At 44.5% G+C, this 25,430-nt stretch overlaps 1 protein-coding gene across 7 annotated transcripts in view; it reads right to left on the bottom strand.

Moving 5' to 3' along the window:
• Positions 1–1,836: 1,836 nt before the first annotated feature.
• The window catches only part of ZNF185 (zinc finger protein 185 with LIM domain), a 66,392-nt gene continuing 42,798 nt past the window's right edge, over positions 1,837–25,430 (bottom strand). For all 7 annotated transcript variants that reach the window (XM_040265484.1, XM_040265490.1, XM_040265488.1 and 4 more), the window contains 7 exons: positions 18,340–18,531; positions 14,605–14,715; positions 13,526–13,606; positions 11,452–11,523; positions 10,342–10,444; positions 5,303–5,401; positions 1,837–4,373 (listed from right to left, as the gene is read on the bottom strand). In XM_040265484.1, the coding sequence (XP_040121418.1) occupies positions 5,303–5,401; positions 10,342–10,444; positions 11,452–11,523; positions 13,526–13,606; positions 14,605–14,715; positions 18,340–18,531 (658 nt within the window). In that variant the 3' untranslated portion in view covers positions 1,837–4,373. The remainder of the gene's footprint in view (positions 4,374–5,302; positions 5,402–10,341; positions 10,445–11,451; positions 11,524–13,525; positions 13,607–14,604; positions 14,716–18,339; positions 18,532–25,430) is intronic.

Below are 25,430 nucleotides of genomic sequence, written 5' to 3'. Positions count from 1 at the left end.
CTATGACCTCATCTAGATGTTTGTGATTGTTTATGTGGTGGTAGGATACAAGTCTTTATTCCTAACCAATCCGATCCCTTACGACTCCTGCCTGCGTGAGTCATTATAGTCATCCATTACATTATATTATTGGATATGGGAACACTAAGAGACACTTTCATATTTTTCTTCTAGGTTCCAAATATTGTCCTTCTTGCCTCCACGGTGTAGTAGTAACTCCATTCCCCCTCAATAATCAGGAGTAGTCAGCCAGGGGGTAAAATAATACCTGTCTTGTTGATTCAGTGCCAAGAGGGTCCTCAAATGGCTGGGTGGCAATCTCAACTTCAAATTCAATATAACCACTGTTGGGTCCCCTGGTGGAAGATTTCCTCACTGGGAAATTCATGGGGAAAAGATATTGTGCAGAAAAACAGGACAAGAGGAATGTGTTGTGTGGAAATTCACAGGTGGAATACCTTCATAAGTAGAGTCCCCCAGAGGACCCCATGTGGGGTGTATGGGTTGGGGGCCCTCATAGGTGTGGATCTGTAAAGAGGGAGGAGGACTAGCAAAGGCTGAGTGTGGGGATCAAGTGGCTTGCTGGGAACCTGCTCTGCTAAGTCATTTTTCAAAATAACACTACCCTGTTTGGGCGGGAGGGGGGGTGATTGTATCACTTATTATCACCAATAGAGTCCTGGAAATATCTGGTTAGGAGCTATTGTTATAGATCTTGTCCTTCAAATTGGTAAAGCATCTTCTTCATTTCCCAATGGTACTCATGTAGCCAAGATGGTGGCTGAGGTTGTGGTGAGAATGTAGCTACAAGGATACTAGTTCAATATTTACTGAATACTGGATCCCAAAGTCCCTACTCAGTAGTGGAGGGATTTCTCTGTCATGTCTTCTATCTTTGAGCTGATTTCCTGATCAACCCTTTTTGGCCTCAGGTGGGATCAAGACATAGATGGCATGTAAATTATATTTTTGGGTACAAAACTTGGAAGCATGGATCACCTGATATGAAGAATGGCTGTTCAACAGGATTCTGACAGCCTTGGCCACTGGCACTAATGAACAAGATGAAAAGTCTTTCCTGTTGGTACACATCTGGAGGAATGGGTTGGAATGTGTGGTTGAGTGGGCACCTTTGAGGAGAGGGTTTGAGAGATGTCTATTCAGAATTACTGCCAGAGTTGATGGGAACAGGGGTATTTAAATGGGAAGAGTTGACAGAGGAAGAATCCAATAAGCATATTTATATATTTTAGGGGCTAGCATATAAGAGAGGGATTATAGATTATCAGTGGATGATAGTTAAAGGAAACAGGTTATAACTCAACTGAGGAATGCATTTCCAGAGACAGAATGGGCTTGTAAAGGACTGTGCTCCTGGTGATTGCAAGTACTCAATAAGGACAAAGCAGCCACCTATCAGCAATGAAGGCATGGGTCCAAAAGAATAAAACATTACTCATTAAGATCTGACAAGTCTAAAAAAAAAATCTGACAGGTCTATTGAATAGGAAGGAACTCCAAAAGGGAGGGGGGATATATGTATATGTATAGCTGAATCACTTTGCTGTATAGCACAAACTAACACAACACTGTAAAGCAACTACACTCCAATAAAAATATTTTTTTTAAAAAAGAGATCTGACAAGTCTAGAATTGCACACCTCCAGTGCATGTATAGTTTCTAGATAATGCTGGGGCTTTTTTTGCTCTTTATATTTGATACTTTTAAAAGTATTTATTTGATTTTGTAAAGAGAATGGCTTCAAGTAATAGGAGAAAATTAATCACACAGCCAAATGCACCAAGTTATTACATTTAAAAAAGGAAACATTAACATTTACACATAAAGTATCTCACCATTTATTATGTTTGTATACGTTACTGTGAGTCAAGCAAGTATGATTAAAAATTCTAGGCAAATAAAAAGAAGCAAAGTGTAATGCAACCACCTCTCTTTCTTAAGTCTGCAGAATTGTGAGCCATTTCAACCATGAAAGATTTTTTCAGATTAAAATCAGTATCTTGCACATTGGTTCTAAAACTCCCTTAAAGACAGAGTGTATCTTGAAGGTGGGGAAGCCAGCCTGTCTTGGACCTCTTTCCTTTTCACTAATTCATTCAGCACCCATGTGTCAATCCCTATCATGTGCCAAGTCCCAGGCTGAGGGCTAGTCTTGAGGAAAACCAGCTCATATTTTGTGTCAGGACATGGCATGCTGTGCCAATTTTCCCCTCCAGACCAAATCTGATGCACATTCATGTAAATAAATGGAATATTCTCTGATCATTTGGCAAGAAGAATAAGTCCACCATCCAGTGTGCACAGGGCTCAGAAACTGGACAGAGATTTTTAATTAAATCAAGAGAAGGGGTGGTCCCAAAATGGTGGAAGAATAGGACGGGGAGACCACTTTCTCCCCCACAGGCTCATAAAAAAAAAAAAAAGATTATTTGAATGTGGAGAAACATCCACAAAACAACTTCTGAACGCCAGCAGAGGTCACCAGACACTCAGAAAGGCAGCCCAATCTCTTTGGAATCAAGAGAAAAGGTCATTTAAAAAAGGCCAATCATTAAAATGATTTGATCAGAAAAACTGTCAGTTTGTCCTTTTGCGGAACTTACACAGTGAAAGTGAAAGTCACTCAGTCTCATTCTACTCTTTGTGACCCCATGGACTACACAGTCCATGGAATTCTCTAGGCCAGAATACTGGAGTGGGCAGCCTTTCCCTTGTCCAGGGTATCTTCCTAACCCAAGGATCAAACTCAGGCTTCTTGCATTGCAGGCAGATTCTTAACCAGCTGAGCCATAGGGGAAGCCCAAGAATACTGGAGTATGTGGCCTATCCCTTCTTCAGTGGATCTTCCTGACCCAGGAATCAAACTGGGGTCTCCTGCATTGCAGGCATATTTTTTACCAACTGAGCCACCAGGGAAGCCCAATTTACACAGTAATTCTGGTCCCAAAGGTGGAAAAGCCCAGTTGCATGGGCCTACATCTGTCCATCAGGCCAACAGGAGTCCCTGTTCCAAGTTCCTAGGGTCTTGGTAGTTGCTGTTAGCTTGGGACAGAGTCTGGACTGGAAAATGAGACATCACTGAAGGCCCTGTGCTCAGATCAGTGAGCCCACTGGAGCTTCGTCTGGGTTGACAAGCTCTTCTTTGGGAAGATCTGTGAGTCAAATCTCTTCCCAGCTAAGATTATTTCAGTTCAGAAGTGTTTTCATGGAAAAGGAGGGTGAGGGAGCCCAGTTTGGCTCTTCTTGTATTTTACCCAGAGGAGGAGTGCAATTTCCCACCTGCCTCTCTTTGTACAAGTGTGCCTCAGGAAAGGTCTGAGGGGGGCAGGTTCCCCGGGAGGACTAGGCAACCTCCACCCAGGCTCAGGACTATGGCTACAGTTACTGGAGAGACACAGCAATGGTTCTGACTGCTTATCTGAGCCTCAATATCCTCATTTGCAAACTAGGGAGAAGAATACCCTCTTCACAAGATTAGAATGGGGATTAATGCCATCACTCTGTTATAATGCCTGCTATGTAGTAAGGCCTCAAGAACACTAGCTAATTTCTCCCCCTTCATAATCTTGCTGGAGTCTATACACTCTAAGACCTACTTTAGGGGATCCCTGTGTAAAGTTTAGGGGTTGGAAATTGAGGTCAAAGGTATCAATCAGCTATCAAAATTCAGACACAGATGTCCATTTGGTCAGTAGGCTCTTCAGAATTATATCATAGAGAATTTAAACCTAATATGTAAACTTTCTAATACATGCCCACATGCTTACGGGGAAGAACTCAGCTATATTGAAAGGTAGGTAGGAGGAGGTAACTAAAATCTTCTATGTAACTCAATTCAAAGCAACAAACTAGTTGTAAAAGGATATGGAAAGTTCAAAAAATATATATATGGTAAATAGACAAGCTAAACATTAGCCTATGTTGCTCCCTAGCATTCAGTGTGTGCAATTTACCCACCAGGGATCATCGACATTCTTTAACCTAGCCCCTAAGAAGCTTCAGGGGGGTCTCCTTCTGCTTTCAAGTCCCAAAGTCACACTCAGGCCATCTAAACTCATCAGGAAGCTGACCAATCTTAGGGAAGTCAAAACGGAATTATGGTTCAACACTCTGCTTGAACCTGAAGTAAGATCATGGATAAGAAGTACTTTTTCAGCTATAAAAAGGTACACACACAAGGAATTATCATAACATCATCAAGATACGCTACTGGATGTAAGTAAGTTCAACTTAATAAGGGCAAAAATATGAACAAATCAAAAGCATGAGGAAGGAAGTAAGGGAAGAACCAGCAACTTGGGGCAACTGGGGATAGTCAAACTTGTCCAGGAGTCATCACTTTCTTCTCAGCCTGGAGGAAGTAAAAGAAAATAGAAGTATCCATAAGATTGGAAACACACACCCAATCCAGTGAGCAGTCAGAATATCTTGGGGAGGGCGACTGCTCCAGGCATGGGAAGTAATAGTCCAGATCAATGTGTCTTCTGGAGAAAAGGCAGAACAGGCTTGTAGGTGGTGGAGGGCCTGGTTGCTACCCATTCCCATTGCCTTCAAGAGAGATACTATGTCCTGTGCTTCTAGTTGAACAGGTGCTAAGGAGGAGGGGCTGCCAGGATCACTGGTCCCCATAAAGCTCAGACACTGAGGTCAATTCCACTGGTTTTTAGCATGCAAACCTGTGTTCAAGCAGAGTTGATAATGTGGACCAGAAGCTGCCCAAGCACCAGGACAGCACCATCACTTCCCACACATGCCCACTTATCCTGGCCTTTACCTGCTGCTGGTCCCCAGCTAAATATCTTGTTTTACTGAATATCTTGGCTGTTGAGTCCTGATCTGATGCTATCTGAGCAATGGTAGAGGAAGCCCAGGGGACTGTAGCAGAGAAGCTGAATCTGAAGTCTTGGGTTGAGGTCCTGGTTGTGCCATCTACCAGCTAAGTGCTTCTCCATGTCCTTTTCCTTTAGGTCTTTACATCCTTGTCCCCAGATGGGCCAATGACCTAGCAGGGCAGCTAGGGGGCTTAGGTGAGGTGCTGCATGGAAGGTGCTCCTTGAGAGGAAGAGACAGTGGCTTCTGCAGCTTGCAAATGTCCATGGGAAAGGTCTTCATCTGTACCACCTAAGACTTCAAAGTGTCACAGGGCATAGGGACATGAGGACTCAGGCACCCTGAACATAAAGGCTAGGAGAGATAGCAGTGCCTCAGGTCAAGACTCAGGGAGACACTAGGGCACATTTCTTCCCCCTAGTAAATTTCCTGCTGCTTAGCAGCACCCACCTAGAACAGCTTCTCATAGCATTTCTCACAGTGGATGGTATCACGGTGAATGAAGATCTGATCCAGAAGCTCACCCATTGGTTTACTGCAAATCCCACACTGAAAGAGAAAACATGCTAGAGGTCAACATACAAGTGCAGCAATCTAAATGAATGGAGTGGGCAGGCACCAAGCTGATGTCACATCCTGGACTTTGAAGCATACAATTAAAAATGGCATAAACAGAGACAAATCTCAAACAAAAACAAAAGCAACAGTAAACCAAAAACAAAAACTAACAGGCAGAATGATCACACGGTCGTTAGGAGCCCAGGTTTCAGAATTGGGCCTGAGTTTGAGCCCTAAATCGACTGCTCCTTAGCTGGCTGGGCTTGGGTGGGTTACTGAGGCTCTCTTTCCTCATCTATTGGAGAGCTTTAATTGTGATGTTGAAAGTGAAAGGAAGGTGATATGAAGGTGCAATGAGAGGGAAGGTGATTTCAGCAGTCCAGCCCCTCTGGCCTGCCTCTCCAGCCAACTTCTAAAGGATGAAATGTCTATCCATCTGCTGCAGCCCCTCCTGTTCTGAGAGGTTAGAACAGAGGGGCCTGCAGACAGTCTCAAATAAGAGGAGACCAAGAATCCCCATATGTCTGGGGCTCCAGCTATCTCCAGGCACACCCTGGACAAGCCTTCTGCTTCTGGCTGAAAGTAGTGGAGATCAGCTGCTAAGATCCATAAGTCCCTCTGCTTATTCTCACCCAGCACCTCTCTGACGTCTTTCTTCTTCTACCTTTCATTTCCTGTCTCCTGGCCAATTTTTCACTGTAAATTAATGAGCCCTCTGTCATTTTAGTTACTGTAGGCCAGAGCTTGAACCTCAACTTAGCCAACTAGTGGTGGTGATGCATTTAGAGGATAACCTCTGCAAACAGAAAAAAAAAAAAAAATCAACAACCCCGGCTTGCAACGTCCCTCACGCTGTGGAGAACAAGGAGCCTAAAAGGCTGTTATGATGCTGTGGACATTAAGTGTCCTCTCTTTATTCCTAAACGTAGCAATACAAATTAGTGTTTTAAAATGTTATGCCAATCTAACAGAGGTAAGATAAACCTCCAATAAAGGACAGTGACAGATGAATTTATACAGATGAACCTGAGCAGTGGACTGGCATTTCCTGAGAGGCCGCAGAGTACAGCTCGGAAAATATTCACTTTGATTTTGGAGCCAGGATTTTGACCCTCAGTTCTGAGCAGCTCTGTGATCTTGTGAAAGTGATATCCTTTCCACCTCTGTGCTCATTGCCCCCAGGGGTGGGTCTCAGGCACCCTGCCCATATTCTAAGAATTTCCAAGAATACCAGGTCTCACTGTTTTGCCACAATTCTAAGTTTCCCTGCCCTGTGTGTGACCCAGTTGGGCAAGTTTAAAATTCCTGCCACTGTGGGCCTCCTCCTCCCATGCCTGCCAGCCTCCTGCTGGCCTCTTCATTTGTATTCCCTCTGCATGCATGATGGATACCTGTTCAGCCACCTGGAAAATACCCCGGGATATATCTTCATCTCTGACTCCAGACCCACCTCCCTCACAAAGCCTTCCCTGGATGCCCACCCACTCCAACTCTACCTTTCCTCTAACACTGGGCTCTGTGGCACCAAATGTGCCAAGAGTTGCTTAAGTAATTCTGCTCTGTGTTTAACAGGGGTGCTCTGTGATTAAGGTATATAAATAAAAGTTGAAACAATTCTCTGGGATTTTTTATTTAACATTCTTTCCCTCTGTTAGCCAAGTTCTAATTATATAATATGATATTATTAACTACAGACACTGCAATGTAGATCTCTAGAACTAACCCATCTTGCATACCTGACAGTCTATCCTTTGACCATCACCTCCCCATTTCACCTCCTCCCCAAACTCCTAGCAACCACTGTTCTACTCTCTTCTAAGGATTTTGCTATTTTAGATTCCTCATATAAGTGGTACTAAGAAGTGTTTGCCCTTCTCTGTCTGGCTTACTTTGCTTAGCACAATGTCCTACAGTTTCATCCATATTGCTGCAAATGACAGGATTTCCTTCTGTCTGTAAAGGCTGGATCATATCCCATCTTAATGTATATACCACATTTTCTTTATCCATAAGTCACTGCATATTTAGATTGCTTCCATGTTTTGACTATTGTTGACAATGCTGCAGTGAACAGGCAGTGCAGAGACTGCTTTGAGAGCCTGATTTCAATTCCTTTGTGTATATACATAGAAGTGGGATTGATGGATCATAGCATAGCCCCATTTCTAATATTATGCTTGACGTGGTGTTAGGATAATGCTGGCTTCATAAAATGAGTTTGGAAGTGTTATTTCTTCTATTTTTGGAAGAGTTTAAAAGGATTGGTATTATTTTTTCTTTCAATATTTGTTAGAATTGCCTGTGAAGACCTGGCCCTGAGTTTTTCTTTCTTGAGAGGTGCTTGGTTACTGATTTAATCAATTTATTATTGGTCTCTCCAAGCTTTCAATTTCTTCTTGGTTCCATCTTAGTATGTTTCTAGGAATGCATCCATTTCTTCCCAGTTATCCAATTTATTGGTATTTAATTGTTGATAACTGTTTCTAATAACTTTTCACTTAAGTCCAGGAATCATGAAAACAGATGGGTCTTTGCCAAACCACATGTCACAGTCTCTCTCTGCACCTCTACTCTTGAGTCAACTCTGCATCTGCACAGACAGAGGGGCTTCCAACACCTAGCATTTTGTTCCTTTCCTCCAATGTTCTGAGCCTCTCTCTACCTCAGCCTCTGCTCTGGCCAGACTCTCTGTGGACCAGCAGCTTCAGCATTGTCTGGACTTCTTAGACAAGCCAATTCTCAGGTCCCACCCAGATGTACTGAGTTAGAAACCTTGCTGGGGCCCAGCACTCTGTCTTAAGAAGCCCTTCAGGGGATAGTGAAGAGTGAGTCACATGCTCCAGTGTGAGAACTGCTGCTCTAGACCTCATCAAAACCAATAAGTCATTTGCCCCTCTCATGTCCCCCAACTCACTTGGATAGTCTCTGCCATCACTTCACTGTTATTGTTCCCTTGAGCACAGACTAAACCATGCCAACTCACCTGGCATAGCCTCTGCCCCAGTAAATGCTAGTAGTCCCTGTTTCACCTCTGTGGCTGAACCTGGCTAGGGAACAACACACTACATGCTAACTGGTCTCCAAAGGAATGCACGAGTCCTCGCCTCAAGCAGGCTCTGCGGGGCCCATCCACCCTCCTTGTCTCTGAGACAATTTTCAAATCCTCTCCTTTCTTCTCAAATGTCCAACACTCCTCCCCATCCCTTAAAGGTGATCCTGTTTTCTCATTCACTGAGAAAAACAGAGGCAACTACTGAAGAAGTTCCTCATTCTTCCACCCATCAACCTGGGAACCTCTCTATAATGACCCACAGATTCAGCCTTTTCTGTCCCTGTCATGTGTTAACTGGTGCCCATCTTTCTCTCCTCCAGATGTACATCAGGATCACCATCAGCATCCATTTCTCCTGCACCATCAGTGTCTGCTTGCTACTCTTACCACTCCCATTAGCATAAACCCATGCCTGGCACCTCTGCCCCACTGTCCACTTGCACTGCTCTCTTACAAAGCCAACCCATCAGGAGAGTGTTTCAGAGTGACTCTGTCCATTCCCACATGAGCCCACTCCAGTCAGGCTTCTATCCCCATCAGTCCACCAAAACTGTTCCAACTGTGGTCAATGACCACCATGCTGCAAAGTTCAAGGGCAGTCCTCAGGCTTCATCCCATTCAGTCTCTCAGCAACCACTGACACTGGAGACCACTGGAGTCTCTGTAGAAACTGTGTCACTTGGGGCATTATATTCTGTGTGACTTCTCATCCTCCTCTGTAGACCCTCTCCTCTTCCCAACCTCTAAATGGTAGAAAGACACAAGGGCTCAGCATCAGCCCACATCCCCAGCTACTCACACCCTAGATGATTTCATCAGCCCTGGCCCTTCCCTGGAACACAAACACACATATCCATATGACCACAAGTGCTCCCCATGTAGCTCTCCCTGAAATTTCACTCATCTACACCTCCCCTTTGCTCAAACCTGCTCCCCTACAGTATTTCCCTTCTCAGTAAAAGGCACCATTATCCTTTCAGGTAACAGCTGGGCCCCAAACTTTGGAGTATCCTTTGACTCCTCTCATTTTTTCACACCCCACAGACTGCCAGCTCTATTTTCAAACAGTATCCCCAATCCAGCCACCATCTTGACATCTGCCATGCCAACTCCCTAATCAAGTCACTGTTTTGTTTTCTCTAGCTTCAGTCAGACCTTGTGTTTCTACCACCCAAACCCTCTAGTAGGTTCCAGCTTCATTTAGAATGAAATCTAAAGTCTCTCTGTGTCCTCCAACACCTACATGATCCAGTTCTTTGGCATCCTTGTGACTTTATCTCCTACCACTAATCTCTCACTCATGCTATTCAGGCCATGTCCTGCCCCAAGGCCTTTGCACTTGTTGGCCCTCTGTTGGGAATAGACTTTCCCCATAAGGCTGATTTTGTTTCCCCCACAGTATTAAGCACATAGAATTGCCAACACTCATTAGCTCCTTTAGACTTGAGAGCTCACTCAGCTCCCACTTCTGCAAAGCCCCTGAGATGGAGCATGAGCATTCAGAAATCAAGCCTTCTCCACACTCTGTGAACCCAAAAGGAATCCTCAGCTCTGGATGATGTTCTTGGCAACACCATCCCTCTTCCTTACTGCTGCTGCTACTAAGTTGCTTCAGTCGTGTCTGACTCTGTGCGAACCCAGAGACAGCAGCCCACCAGGCTCCCCCGTCCCTGGGATTCTCCAGGCAAGAACACTGGAGTGGGTTGCCATTTCCTTCTCTAATGCATGAAAGTTAAAAATGAAAGTGAAGTCGCTCAGTCATGTCTGACTCTTAGCGACCCCATGGACTGCAGCCTACCAGGCTCCTCCGTCCATGGGATTTTCCAGGCAAGAGTACTGGAGTGGGGTGCCATTGCCTTCTCCAACCCCTCTTCCTTACCTTAAAGCAATAGTCATGGCAGCAGATGCCAAGGTGTTCTAGAGTAATCTTTGGACAGTCTCGGATCTCCCGGTTGCAGTAAGTACAGATCCCTCCACTTGTTCTGGGAAATGAAAAAGAAGAATCCACGGTCAGGCTGGTATACAGGCTACTGATGTGATGCAGCCAGACTCTGTGCTTTTGATGCAGGCAGCCTGACACCTATACCTGTAGTGTGCAACTGGCCATGTATAGCCTTGGGCCATGCTGGACCTCAGCCCATTGTAGACCCTCACACTGTTTCCAGAAACCAGTCACATATCTTCACCCTACTCTCTATCATACACGTGGACACTGCAATGTGATTCTTATTCCAGGCAGCTTGCTTCCCGCTGTCCCCCTGCCAAACATATCTGCATGGTGGGCTATTCCTCTCTAGAATGGGAAGACCCATGTCTTCTCCTACAGGAGACATGTTCTTATATGCCCTACCTGGTTCCCTGTCTTCATGATCTTTCTCTACATGCCTGGGACCACTGGGTCCTGCCTGGAATATCACAGGGACAGCAAGGAATATCGCAATGTCAGTGTGGCTGTGGAGCCTACTGGGACCTCATACTGGAGTCCTAGATACCGACTTGTAGATTGAGTATCTCTCCAGTTCCAGGATTTCTGCCTTTGTTCCTGGAGTCACCCCTGCTTTTCCCCCTCAGACAGAACTTGCCGAACGTCCCTGACTGCCCTGCTGCTGACCCAGGGCTCATTTTCTTGCATTGTTACTAAAGACTCCTGCCCTCGTCACAGCTCTGTTCCTCCCTCGTATTTTACCACCACCAGTTCCAGCTCACAGTTAGATGGCAGAGCAGTCAGGGCCCTGGGGTTCATCCTAGCTCTGTCACTGATTCACTGTGTTTGCCTTCTGGTCTTAGCTGGATTCAAAGGCTTTGGTTGCCACAAGTGTGACACCTGGATGAGGGAAGCATGTCCTATGCTGTGGTGTGACACATCACATCTGGAAATGGATCAGAAGTAGCAAAGCAGAAGACAAAAGCAAATGGACTTAATGGCTACATCTCCCTCAGCTGCTTCTCGTCTGTAGACCTGTGTGCTCCCTGGTAACAGCAGACTTACCTCTCAGAGTATGGAGTACCATCATATGGGAGTTTCTCCTCCATGTTGCATGAGTCCTCATTGCTGCCAATGCTGCGGGGAGTGTGATGGGAGAAAGGAGGGGAAAAAATGGGAGGCAGATCACTACTGCAGTCACTAGTGGAGAATGCTTTTCTGATTAACCCTGTGGCCACAAGCTGAGATGTGACTGCCTGACTTGCCATTGTCTGTTATGCTAAATGGTAAGGGAAGCTTTAAACCTGGTGCCACCAAGGCATAATTCTTGCAGAGAAGATCCTTTACCTTGGGGGCAAAGAAGACCTGCCATGATGAGGAAGATGACAATGTGTGGCTAGGATTCTGGAGGCTGTGCATACCAGAACTGTCACTTTCACTGACCAGGGGGAAAGGACCATGACTTTTCTCCCCACATATATACCTGAGTTATAATGTGACAGTCACCAGAAGCCCACTCACAGCAGAAATCAGACACTAAGAATATGAACAAAAAAGGAAGGAAACATTCCAACATAATACCTGTGCTTGAGTTACGGAGTGCAATTCAGGGTGGCTTTTTTTTTTCCTTTTTATGTCTTTATTTTTCAGTAATATGACTTCTTACATAAAACTAATGATTAAAAACTATTTCCAGGGAAGGAAAACTAGCTACAAGCTCTAGGACATGCTTTGGTGAAGCTTCCATTCTCATAGGAGCTGTGCGATGACCTCCTGAGGTAAGTAACCTGGCTAAGGTCATGCTTCCAGTAAAAGGAGTGAACTAGAATTTCAGCCCAGCTTTTGATTTCTTTTGAGCACTAAGCTTATTTCTAAACCTCCTGGAATGTAAAGCAAAAGGGGAAAACACACTGAACTACACAATTCTAAGTGTCCAATTAAACAAAGTACTGTTGAGACTGGAAGAAGAAATACCAGATGGACAGTGTTCATAGAGGCAAAGATAGCTCTCTTGAGGGTGCTGGAGGTTTATAACAGTAAACAGTATTTCTCATATAGAAACCCCCCAGAAAAGTCTATAGAGACAGAAAATAGTGGTGGCCAAGGACTGTGGCTGGTGGTGTGTGTGGCAGGCAGGAGGAGGGGGAGAGCTGCTAATGGGTCTGCAGTTCCCTTTTTGGGTGATAAAATTTTCTGGAATTGGATAGCTGTGATGATCTCACAACATTGTGGATGTACCAAAAATGACTGGGCTGTACACTTTAAAGAGTGAATTTTATGATATATGAATTGTATTTCAAAAAAGCTACTGGGGAAAAGTCATTCTAAAGAGTTACAAATGAAGAAACTGTGACTCATAAAAGTTGACCATCTTTCCCAAAATGACCTAACAAATGAGGGTTGAGTGTGTACTTGAACTTGATCCCCATGCCCATGCTCATCATTCCACAGCAGCAGTGAAAGCTGGCCTGGAATCCCCAGAGGCTGAATCCTGAAATAAAGCCAAGATGTTCCTTTCTGTTACTAAAATCCTAACCACAGAAGTGAGGGGATGTGTCATTTTTTAAAATTCCCAGGAGAACACTGTCTCAGTGTGGGTTAGTTTTTAGCTGAGGTGGCACAGAGGTAGACTTCAATACAGCATCAGGAAGCAAGCAAAGAGAAGATGAGTGAAAAGTTATGCATGTATCTGTGTGAACACACACAGTCAAATGTGTGTTCAAATGAAGCAAATAGGCATGCTGGAAGGAGCTTGGGATCTGAAGAGAGGAGCTCTGAGTTCTGGAAGGATGGAATTAACTAGACAGTTCTTAAGGGCCTCAACAGCTCTATCAAGAGTGATACTCTCAGGATTTCACAAAAAGAAAGTTTGTAGTCTACTGAGAAAGACAGGTAGAAATGGATGAGGCTGGAAGTGGAGCATAGGATGAAGTAATGATAAAAGGGGAGCACAAGACATCAAGTTAGGTAGAACAGCTGGAAAGGTATATCATGTCCATGGGCAATTAAATCATCCACCTATATGATAAATGAAGGTACTCGGGCCATGTACTTAGTGAGGTACTGGGGATGCAGGAATGAGAACAGCACAGGGCCTGGCAGGAGAAGGCCATGATATGAAAGATCTGGGACTTCTTACCTGCCATAGAATGAAGACAGTGGCTTCCTGGAAGATACCTCACCAGCATTCACATACTCCTTCACGAAGAGAATCCCTTTGCTGTAGAAAAGGCATAACAGAACAGAAATAGGTATACTGGAAGATTCCAGGGGACTGGGCCTGATCTAAAGTAGGGGTCCAGGGCAGGGAGATCCCCCATTTAGTGGACTTGGGCTGAAATCAAAGCTCATGGGTATAGCTGGCTGTGTGCAGATTTGAGAGCGCTAGAAAGACACTCCCTACAGCCAGTGGTGGTACACTACTCTCCTGAGACTTTAGTCCAGTGGATTTTCTATCCTCCTCTCTCATCACATTTTGTTTCCATTTTGTCTGGGACTGAGGTTGCTTATAAGCCTCAATCCTAGATTTTCAAATCTCTACCTGCAATCTAATCTCCCTCTTCTCTCCCTTCTCACTCATGGAGTTCCAGAGGTCGAGAAGTTGCCTCACCCTGGACAAGCCACTGGCATCATTGGAAACAAGGTCTACTTCATGATAGACTCATAATGACCCCAAATTTGGCCCCATTTCCATGCTCTGCACTCCAGCCTGCTGGCTTGATGGCAGTAGAGGCTCCTCTGATCTCTCCTACACACACACACACACACACACCTCTACCTCACTCAGCCTCCTTGCAATGACTCTCTTCCTGAACTCTAACATGGCAAGGGGGCCAGGAGCAGAGGTGAGGCAGTAGGTATATGCCTCTTCTCACAACAGATAATGTGTGAGAGATAGACGACATAGGCCCTGGCCTCAGAGGTATTTCTTTGGCCTTTTCAATCATGTTCCCCAAGAGACACTAGCAAGGTCCAAAGGATAGCAGAGCCCTAGAAATTGACACATCAGCTTCTCACTGGGAGACTCCATTCAGGCCTCCACACAGGAGTTTATACTAGGGGAACCTGGGCTACACTCTGTGGCCCCTTGACCAGCAGGCTGCTGGGAATTGCAGGAGGCACTAGAACTAATGTCAAGGAAGTAGCATGAGACAAAAGCTGAGTCCTTTAGCTCCAGGGAATAGCCCAGAGAACATCTCCCAGATGGTCTCTTCTTACCTGGTTGAGCTGGGCTCCAGTTCGCTTGGGGAGGCTGGCATGTGTAAAGGATGCTGCTCAGGAGGGGCAGGGCTGGGAACAGAGACCATATGGCTCAAGGAGTTTCTCATCCTGAAAGAAGTGGAAGTGAAGTGAAGTGAAGTGAAGTGAAGTGAAGTGAAGTTGCTCAGTCGTGTCCGACTCTTTGCGACCCCATGGACTGTAGCCTACTTCCGGGGTCCAGCCTCAGCAGAGTCCAGGGATACCCTCAGGATGAATGGTGTCGGCGAACAAAAGAATGACACAGGGAGACCAAGCTTCGGTGAGCGAGGCCTGTAACTTTATTTTCAAAAGGAGCTTTTATACCCTGACTTGTACATAGAGGAAAGTGAAAGATGCAAAGTCACGCAGAGTCAGCTCAAACATTCCAGCAGTTTTGCCCTTATCGAAACCAGGATTTTTTTCTGCATACCTTTCCCATAAACAAGGGTCTTATGTTGTGTACATTATCTTCTGGCCTTGGAGGCCTGTTGACATTTTATGACCCTTTTTTGATAAAGGTTGATCAACCAGAAAACTTGTTTTCCCTTGAAGTGTTTTTTCTTTATAGCTCTATTCTGTGTCAGCCTCAGAAAGTACTAAACAGAGTTACATTCTCATGGAGCAAAGGTGTAGTGGGTTACAACAACAAAAAAAGAACTTATTAGCTCAAAGGTCTCCCAGGCACACAATGGATAAGGGATATGGGAACTTGGCAGCAAGCATTGGCTCAACAATGAAACCCTTCACCAGTATTATTTTAATAAAACATTTTCACCCCTTGAAGGGCTCTATATTTTTAGAATGCTTCGGCTTCCTGTGTCATGGTTTGTGAACAATCATATGCGTAGTTGCAAGAGTCTGGATAAACCTGCCAAGCAAGCTAGAATGCTAACAGGGGGCTTTGAATTGAAATGCTCCTTTTTAGAGCCCTAAGTTGATTTTCTCCAGAGAAAGGTGGTCGGGGATAGCCCCCTGTTAATGTCAGAAGAGTTGGTGAAAGGCATAATATAGTAAACAGTAGACAGACAGATTTTGGTTTGGGGTAGATGCTCGAGCAGGTCCAGGAAGTCCCTCGAGTCCTGATCCACCTTGCCTGTCAGGTCTCCTCCGCATGACCTTGTCATGGGTGGGATCTCCCATGCTGGCTCCCAGCAGCCTACCATGTTCCTCTGTCCATGGGATTTTCCAGACAAGAGTACTGGAGTGGGTTGCCATTTCCTTCTCCAGAGGATCTTCCCGACCCAGGTATCAAACCCAGGTCTCCCACATTGTAAGCAAGACACTTTACTGTCTGAGCCACCAAGGAAGTCCTAGAAAGAACTGGAGGGAGGGGCAAGTACATCAACATTGAGAACTGATGTGTTGCAGAGTCACACAGGGTTATCAGGGGTTAATGCCAAAACTGCCATGTCAAGGAGTTTAAAAGAATGCCAATGTTTTTTAAACAAACCTTGAAGATCACTGAGCTTCTGTTCTTTGAGGCTCCTGAAATCAATGGATAGAAGCACTCATTTTATAAGTCAGAGGCAAGACCCCAGCCTTCCAGTGTGTGCCCATAACTACTCCTACATCCAAGGGCCTTGGCCTGTGACTCCCTTGGTTATAGCATAGCTATAGGGCTTGCACAGACTTGACAAACAGCCCCTTCCTGCAATGAGCTCCCTGCCCCCTTCCTCCAGTGAAGTCTCTGGAGAATACAAAGCTGAGGAAGAGAGGGACAAATTAACTTAGGCATCACCAAGGAAGAGATGTGGATGGACCTTATTCTGGAAGAAGGACCTTATTCTGCCATAAGAAGAAGAAGAAAACTTATGGGCATAATGGTTTTTCTGAATCTCAACCCCTTGGTGTAACACACAACCCTTGGCCTGGAATTGGACCTCCTAGCCAGCTCACAAGGTGTTTTTCTGGCCAGGCCATTACTTGCTTTTATTCTGCCTGTTCCTGGATCAGCAGCCCCATACCAAAAGCTGCTGTAGCTGCCTGCCTATTACAGTTCAGGAAATTTTTTTAGGTTCCATCCCTGAGCCTTCCCCATTTGTGCCATCACCTCATGTCAACTCCCTATCTAACACTTTCAGCCCAGCTTTATGGGAACACACTGCCCTGGGTTAATTCTGGCTTCTCTCCAACATGGTGCCACTCAGATCATGTCCTGAGTTTGTGGCTTCATCCACCTGCCCTAGCCTCTGGGCTACCACCCCTTTGCCAGAGAATCCAGTGCACATGACTTCAACTAGTTTAAGAGTGGGGATTGTAGGGAACAATCATAATCTAGCACCTGCCCAGATCCCAAGCCCCATCTTTAGGGACTATGTCACATGCACCTGACCTCTCTGGTACATTTGCACAGAACACCACCTTCTCCTCTGGGAAGCCCTTCCAGGGTACCTGCCTTCTCACCCCAGGCTGGATGAGGTTCCCTGCCTCAATGTGCCCAGTCACCCTGTGCTAGTCCTATATCACTCTAGGACATAGGAATGCACCATGGAGACTGGAGGAGGTGGACTGGCTGGGAGGGGAAGCCCCATGGGAACCTGGAAAGACAGGTGGGGGGATAAAGTACAAAACCAGACAGTGGAAAGAAGATTGAGTACAAGAGGAAGGAAACAGCATCCATTTCTGACTGAGCAGCTAGCAAGTGTCTGGCATCCACTTATCCACACCCAACACAATAGTTCAGGCGACAAAAGAGCTGAAGCAGCAAGGAGACCTGAAGGATAAGATGAGCCAGTTTATCAAAAATGGAGAGGCTGCAGATATGACATGGTGATTAGCAACACAGGCCCTGGGCTGACTGTGTTTTAATCCCTATTAGGCCACTGCCTGGTTGGACGACTACTGGCCAGCTGTTCAACCTACTTCTGCCTCAGTTTCTTATCTATAGAACAAATAATAATAGCACTTTTCCCATATGGTTGGTGTGAGAATTAAGTGCGTACATATAAAGCATCAGAAGGATACCTGCACATTCTCAGCTTGAAGCAAATGCTGATGCCTATTACTGTGGTGTTACTGCTGTAGTAGTTGGTCATTGGTTCACTGTGTGCTTCATGAGGGTGGGGATAGAGGGCTGGCCATTTTGTTTGCTACCTACAGCTGGCTCACATGGAATATTTAGGGTCTTCTGTCCATGGAATACCCCAGGCAAGAGTACTGGAGTGGGTTGCCATTCCCTTCTCCAGGGGATCTTCCCGACCCAGGGATTGCACCTAAGTCGCCTATACTGCAGGCAGATTTTTTACCATCTGAGCTACCAGGGAAGTTCATTTGTATATCATTTCCCAAACTTGTGGCCACTCTGGGGAAAGATCTCTGGAGAGCTAAGGAACATGGATATGCTGCCATGCAAGGCCATCCTGGTGGCTGTGGCAGTGGAAGAATTTATTCACATTGTAGCACACTTTCCTCAGGAATCTTCCACCCCCATGAGTGGCAAAGGCACTCTGTATCCCTCTGCCAACCCAGATCTTCATGCTACAAATGGCTGTCAGGTTTGGTGTAACAGATTTGATGCTGTGGCTTCAAACTCAAGCCCACAGAGACCTACCCCTGGTATGCTCATTGCTGATCAGCTTCACAAGGACTCCTAGCCAATCACACCTGCAGAAGGTAACGGGCATGACTAGTGTTAGGATTTGCTTTGGAGTGTGGCCCCTGACAAAACTCCAGTTCAGGCAGGTTAGCAGGAGCCTGGCACAGAGTAGCCCTTACCTGTTGGTCGGGCTGTCCACTTCCAGGCACTGCTCAGGATTTCTTGGGCTGCTCTGCTCTGAGGTGCTGGGGTCTGTGCACTGCTGGGTGGGTACAGCTGGGTCTCCTTGATCATCTTGCAGGACTCCAGGCCTCCCTTGCCACGTCTCTCCCACCTTGGTGACCACATTCTTCTCAAAAACAACCAAGGTGCTGAGGAAGAATGAGTCCTTGGTCATCCACTGCACACCCATATCCCCTCCTGTGACCATAGTAGGCTCCTCTCCCAGGGGGTGGGGTTGGGGGGCACGGAAGAGCCTGGCATTGCCCCCACCTCAGGGAGCATTCATGTCCTCCTCAGGAGGACCCCAGCACCACTGCTCCCCTCCCATCGCAAACACAGTCCCCAAGAACACCTGATGACTTCAGTTCAGTTCAGTCACTCATTTGTGTCCGACTCTTTGTGACCCCATGGACTGCAACACATCAGGCTTCCCTGTCCATCACCAACTCCTGGAGCTTACTCAAACTCATTTCCATGAAGTCAGTGATGCCATTCAACCATCTCATCCTCTGACATCCCCTTCTCCTCCTGCCTTCAATCTTTCCCAGCATCAGGGTCTTTTCCAATTGGTCAGTTTATCTCATCAGGTGGCCAAAGTATTGGAGTTTCAGCTTCAGCATCAGTCCTTCCAATGAACATTCAGGGCTGATTTCCTTTAGGATGGACTGGTTTTATCTCCTTGCAGTCCAAGGGACTCTCAAGAGTCTTCTCCAGCACCACAGTTCAAAGCATCAACTCTTCAGTGCTCAGCTTTCTATATAGTCCAACTCTCATATCCATACATGACTACTGGAAATGACAACTGATGACCTCAGTGATGTTTTAAAAGACAAAGACCTCTCTTAGCTGGAAACAGTAGCATTTCTGTCCCCTTCATCCTGTTACCATCACTCCTTTCTCCAAATTTCCCCAGTCCCAGTTCACCTGTCCTGCTTAAATAGTCCCAAGCCATCCTATCTTCTCCCCAGGCTGAGGTGCTCAAAATGCCTGTGCACAAAAATCCAGCAGGGCACCAGCTCTCTGGCAAGAGGCTTCTCCCCTCAGCTGCTTTGGTTGGCTGTGTGTGTTAGTAGGTCAGTTATATTTGACTCTTTGTGACCCCATGAACTGTAGCCCACTGGGCTTCTCTGTCTATGGAATTCTCCAGGCAAGAATACTGGAGTGGATTGTCATTCCTTTCTCCAGAGGATCTTCCTGACCCAAGGATGGAACTCTGTTCTCCTGCATCACATGCAGATTCTTTACTGTTTGAGCTAACCGCACGACCTAGGTTGGCTGGCCGGGTCCGGTGGGGTGGGGGGCGGGCGGGGTGGGTAGGAGGGCAAAGGAGTGGGAAGAGAATCATCAGGGCTCTCTACATTCTCAAACAGACTGATGACCCTGCAATGCGCGGGGAAGGGCCATGAAAATCAAAAGGCTTCTGAGCATGCCCAACAGGTGAGGCTCAACCCACTGGTGATCCTTGCTTGTCATCTGCTGGCTAACATAGGAAAAGCCCAGAATAATCCCTGCCAAAGCTGAGCACGCCCAGGACAGCTATTTTCTTTATTGATAGTCGTATTTCACGACGGACATCGCGGTCAGAGCTCTCAGCTGCAGAAAATGGCCGCTGTTGCAGGGGCACACCTGCCAAACTCCACTGAGCATGAGCCCGAGGCACATGCACAGGCTCAGGCACAGACGTACCATTGTTGCACGTTTGTTGATCACAGTTAGGATCTCCTTGTCTTTTTTATTGCCAAGCAGTCATAGTTATTTTTAACGAAGTAATAGCACTTTCATTTTCCTCCTACACGTGAAAATTATGGGGGGAGGGTCTGCTTGCAGGTCACAAATTGCTCTCAGGATGTAACTTCGACTGCCCTTCCCATCCCTAGTCTGACCAAGTAGCTGCCACTACACTTCCCATCACTAAGTCTGCAGATAGAAGTGGGATAAAAGCAGAAGCATGGGCTAATAACTTAGATAGCCCGTTAAAGGCAAACAAAAAGGTCTTTCTTAACTTCAAACATCCCACCCCACTCCGACTCCACGGCTTCTCTCCCCTGCAACAGCCAAGCTTCTTGAAAGAGCTGGGTGCACTAGCTCTTCTTGCCTCTTCATTCCCATCTCCCTGTCAACTCTCCACAGAAGCTACTATTGCTTCCCAATATCCCAAAGTAACTGTGATTAAGGACTTCTCTTCCCCTAAGTTTCTAGGACAAATATATTGCCTTCTAGGTCCTCCCTTCACTGGCGGGGAGCTCTCCGTGGTCACAAAGCTTAAAAACAATATGCTGAAAAACCTAATTGGAAATGTTCTAGATATTTTGTCCAGGTAGATAACTTTTAAGGTACCCCAACTGACTAGTTTCTCCTTGGTCCCTCACCCAAAATTTAGTCTACAGTCTCCATAAGATTATATATATTAGGGCAAAAAAATTTAAAGCCTCCTGTACAAATATTAGCAGGAAGCTTTAGCCTTCATGTTGAGCAGGTGACCTCAACTTGTCCCATCTGCCAGAAACAGAATTCTGATAAAAATATAAAGTGTGGCAAAAAGGAGAACCAGTTCTTATACAAACCAATGAGTCTTTAATTTGTGTTTATACCTGACACATGGTTGAAATTTTAGAATTAAAGCCATAAGACTTCCATTTGAGTCTATCTGAACATTATGTACACGTGTATGTTATATATGTGTAATATCTCTTTACTTTTGAATAGAATTACCAAGTAAATTTACAAGATCACTTATCCTTTATTCCAGTTGACTTAGGGATAAATACTTATATAAATTAAATATTTCTAAAACTCATTAAAAATTTTCTAGTACTTTGAATGTACAGAAGAAAAAGTATTCTTTTATAAGAATTCTTTTATAAACTAACATTAATTTTTTAAAAATTCAAATTCAAAGAATTTAGGTAAATCCTTGGCAAACAAAGCTAGTCTAATATTGTTAATTTAATAAAAACAGCTGTCTTGTGAGTTGTATATTTGTATTTTATACTGTACAATGTACAATATATTTTATATTATATAAATTACATGAGAAACATCAATCCAATAATAATAAATAACAATAATACTAAGCAGAGCATTTCCTAAATTTAATGGGTAAAATGTTAATTACATAAATATTTCAGAAATCATGTAAAATTCTTAGAGATTTGTCAGTGCCCTCACTGTCCATGATATGCTTTTATATCTCAGAGTCCCAGTGCTGCCCTGAATTGCCCAGTGTTAGAAAACAACAGCACAATGTTATCAGTCATAATTTCAATTATTTTTAAAATGTTAATTTGGTTGCAATTTTACTTTTTAAAATTTAAATTCTGGTATTCTAAGCCAGTGGGTTTCTACTGGAAATTTTTATCACTTACCTATGGAATTTTGTTAATATACATATGTTCAAGACCTTTTCCTTCATTGGCAATTTGATTTCACTCATCTCCGAAATCTCATGATTTTAAATATGTTCTTACTACCATGTCTGTTCCTTTACTGGCTTGAAGCTTTCCCTTTTAAAAGGGCCATTGCAACTACTGCTGATAAACTTTTGTTGGAACAAGTATTCCCTCATGAGGAATTCTGATTCTTTCAAGTAACTGAGGAATAAATTTCACCAGTTAAGTCATCCAAGAAATCCTAGGTCTTCCTTTATACCTCAAATTACATTGTCTTTGTTATACTCAGGCATCGGGAATGACAGCACTATAAAATTATTCAGTTCAGTTCAGTCGCTCACTACTGTCCAACTCTTTGTGACCCCATGGATTGCAGCACACCAGGCTTCCCTGTCTATCACCAACTCCCAGAGCTTGCTCAAACTCATGTCCATCGAGTCAGTGATGCCATCCAACCATCTCATCCTCTGCCATCCACTTCTCCTCCTGCCTTCAATCCTTCCGAGCCTTGGGGTCTTTTCCAATGAATCAGTCCGTCTCATCAGGTGGCCCAAGTATTGGACCCTCAATTCAGTATCAGTACTTCTAATGAATATTCAGGACTGATTTCCTTTAGGATGGACTGGTTTGATCTCCTTACAGTCCAAGGGACTCTCAAGAGTCTTCTCCAACACCACAGTTCAAAAGCATCAATGCTTCAACGCTCAGTTTTCCTTACAGTCCAACTCTCACATCCACAGATAACTAATGGAAAAATAATAGCTTTGACTAGACAGACCTTTGCCAGCAAAGTAATGTCTCTGCTTTTCAATATGCTGTCTAGGTTGGTCATAGATTTCTTCCAAGGGGCAAGCATCTTTTAATTTCATAGCTGCAGTCACCATCTGCAGTGATTTGGAGCCCCCCAAAATAAAGTCTCTCACTGTTTCAATCGTTTCCTCATCTATTTGCCATGAAGTGATAGGACTGGATGCCATGATCTTAGTTTTTTGAATGTTAAGTTTTAAGCCAGCTTTTTCACTCTCCTCTTTCACTTTCATCAAGGGGCTCTTTAGTTCCTCTTCCCTTTTTGCCATAAGGGTGGTGTCATCTGCGTATCTGAAGTTATTGGTATTTCTCCTGGCAGTCTTGTTTCCAGATAGTGCTTCATCCAGTCTGGCACTTCGCATGATGTACTCTGCATATATGTTAAATAAGCAGAGTGACAATATACGGCCTTGATGTACTCCTTTCCCAATTTGGAATCATTCTGTTGTTCCATGTCCGGTTCTAACTGTTGCTTCCTGACCTGCATACAGATTTCTTAGGAGGCAGGTAAGGTGGTCTGGTATGCCCATCTCTTTCAGAATTTTCCACAATTTGTTGCAATCCACACAGTCAAAGGCCTTGGTGTAGTCAAAGCAGAAGTAGATATTTTTCTGGAACTCTCTTGCTTGTTCTATGATCCAACAGATGTTGGCAATTTGATCTCTGGTTCCTCTGCCTTTTCTAAATCCAGCTTGAACATCTGGAAGTTCATAGTTCACGTACTATCAAAGCCCAGCTTGGAGAATTTTGAGCATTACTTCGCTAGTGTGTGAGATGTGTGCAACTGTGCGGTAGGTTGAGCATTCTTTGGCATTGCCTTTCTTTGGGATTGGAATGAAAATTGACATTTTCCAGTCCCGTGGCCACTGCTGAGTTTTCCAAATTTGCTGGCATATTGAGTGCAGCACTTTCACAGCATCATCTTTTAGGATTTGAAATAGCTCAGCTGAAATCCCATTACCTCCACTAGCTTTGTTTGTAGTGATGCTTCCTAAGGCCCACTTGACTTCACATTCCAGAGTTTCTGGCTCTAAGTGAATGATCACACCATCGTGGTTATCTGGGTCATGAAGATCTTTTTTGTATAGTTTTTCTGTGTATTCTTGCCACCTCTTCTTAATATCTTCTGCTTCTGTTAGTTCCATACTATTTCTGTCCTTTATTGTGTCCATCTTTGCATGAAATATTCCCTTGGTATCTCTAATTTTCTTGAAGAGATCTCTAGTCTTTCCCATTCTATTGTTTTCCTCTATTTCTTTGCATTTCTTCCTCAAACTGAGGAGTTTTCTTATCTCTCCTTGCTATTCTTCGGAACTCTGCATTCAAATGTGTATATCTTTCCTTTTCTCCTTTGCTTTTAGCTTCTCTTCTTTTCTCAGCTATTTGTAAGGCCTCCTCAGACAACGATTTTGCCTTTTTGCATTTTTTTTCCTGGGCTCTTGATTACTGCCTCCTGTACAGTGTCACAAACCTCCATCCATAGTTCTTCAGGCACTCTATCAGATCTAATCCCTTGAATCTATTTGTCATTTTCACTGTATAATCATAAGGAATTTGATTTAGGTCACACCTGAATAGTCTAGTGGCTTTCCCTATTTTCTTCAATTTATGTCTGAATTTGGCAAAAAAGAGTTCATGATCTGAGCCACAGTCAGCTCCCAGTCTTGTTTATGCTGACTGTATAGAGCTTCTCCATCTTTGGTTGCAAAGAATATAATCAATCTGATTTTGGTATTGGCCATCTGGTGATGTCCATGTGTAGAGCTTCTCTTGTGTTGTTGGAAGAGGGTGTTTGCCATGACCAGTGCATTCTCTTAACAAAACTCTAATTAGCCTTTGCCCTGTTTCATTTCGTACTCCAAGGCCAAATTTACCTGTTACTTCAGGTATCTCTTGCCTTCCTACTTTTGCATTCCAGCCTCCTATGATGAAAATGACATATTTGGGAGTGTTAGTTCTATAAGGTCTTGTAGGTCTTCATAGAACTGTTCAACTTCAGCTTCTTCAGCATTACTGGTTGGGGCATAGACTTGGATTACTGTGATACTGAATGGTTTCCCTTGGAAACAAAGAGAGATCATTCTGTCATTTTTGACATTGCACCCAAGTACTGCATTTCAGACTCTTTTGTTGACTTTGATGGCTACTCTATTTCTTCTAAGGGATTCTTGCCCACAGTAGTAGGTATAATGGTCATCTGAATTAAATTCACCCATTTCAGTCCATTTTAGTTTGCTGATTCCTAAAATGTCAGTGCTCACTCTTGCCATCTCCTGTTTGACCGCTTGTAATTCACCTTGATTCATGGACCTAACATTCCAGTTTCCTATGCAATGTTGCTCTTCACAGCATTGGACTTTACTTCCATCACCAACCACATCCACTACTGGGCATTGTTTTCGTTTTGGCTCTATCTCTTCATTCTTTCTGGAGTTATGTCTGCATTCTTCTCCAGTTGCATATTGGGCACCTACTGACCTGGGGAGTTCGTCTTTCAATGTCCTATCTTTTTGCCTCTTCATACTGTTCATGGGATTCTCAAGGCAAGAATACTGAAGTGGTTTGCCATTCCCTTCTCCAGTGGACCACGTTTTATCAGAACTCTCCACCATGACCCGTCCATCTTGGGTAGCCCTATATGGCATGGCTCATAGTTTCATTGAGTTAGACAACACTGTGGTCCTTGTGATTAGTTTGATTCATTTTCTGTGGTTGAGGTTTTCATTCTCTCTGCCCTCTGATGGAAAAGGATAAGAGGCTTATGGAAGCTTTCTGTTGGGAGAGACTGACTGTGGGGGAAACTGGGTCTTGTTCTAATGGGTGGGGCCATGCTCAGTAAATTTTCAATCCAA

This window comes from Oryx dammah, unplaced genomic scaffold (assembly GCF_014754425.2).
Source record: "Oryx dammah isolate SB20612 unplaced genomic scaffold, SCBI_Odam_1.1 HiC_scaffold_23, whole genome shotgun sequence".
Classification (NCBI taxonomy): Eukaryota; Metazoa; Chordata; class Mammalia; order Artiodactyla; family Bovidae; genus Oryx; species Oryx dammah.
This window is presented reverse-complemented; position numbering and strand designations above follow the sequence as displayed.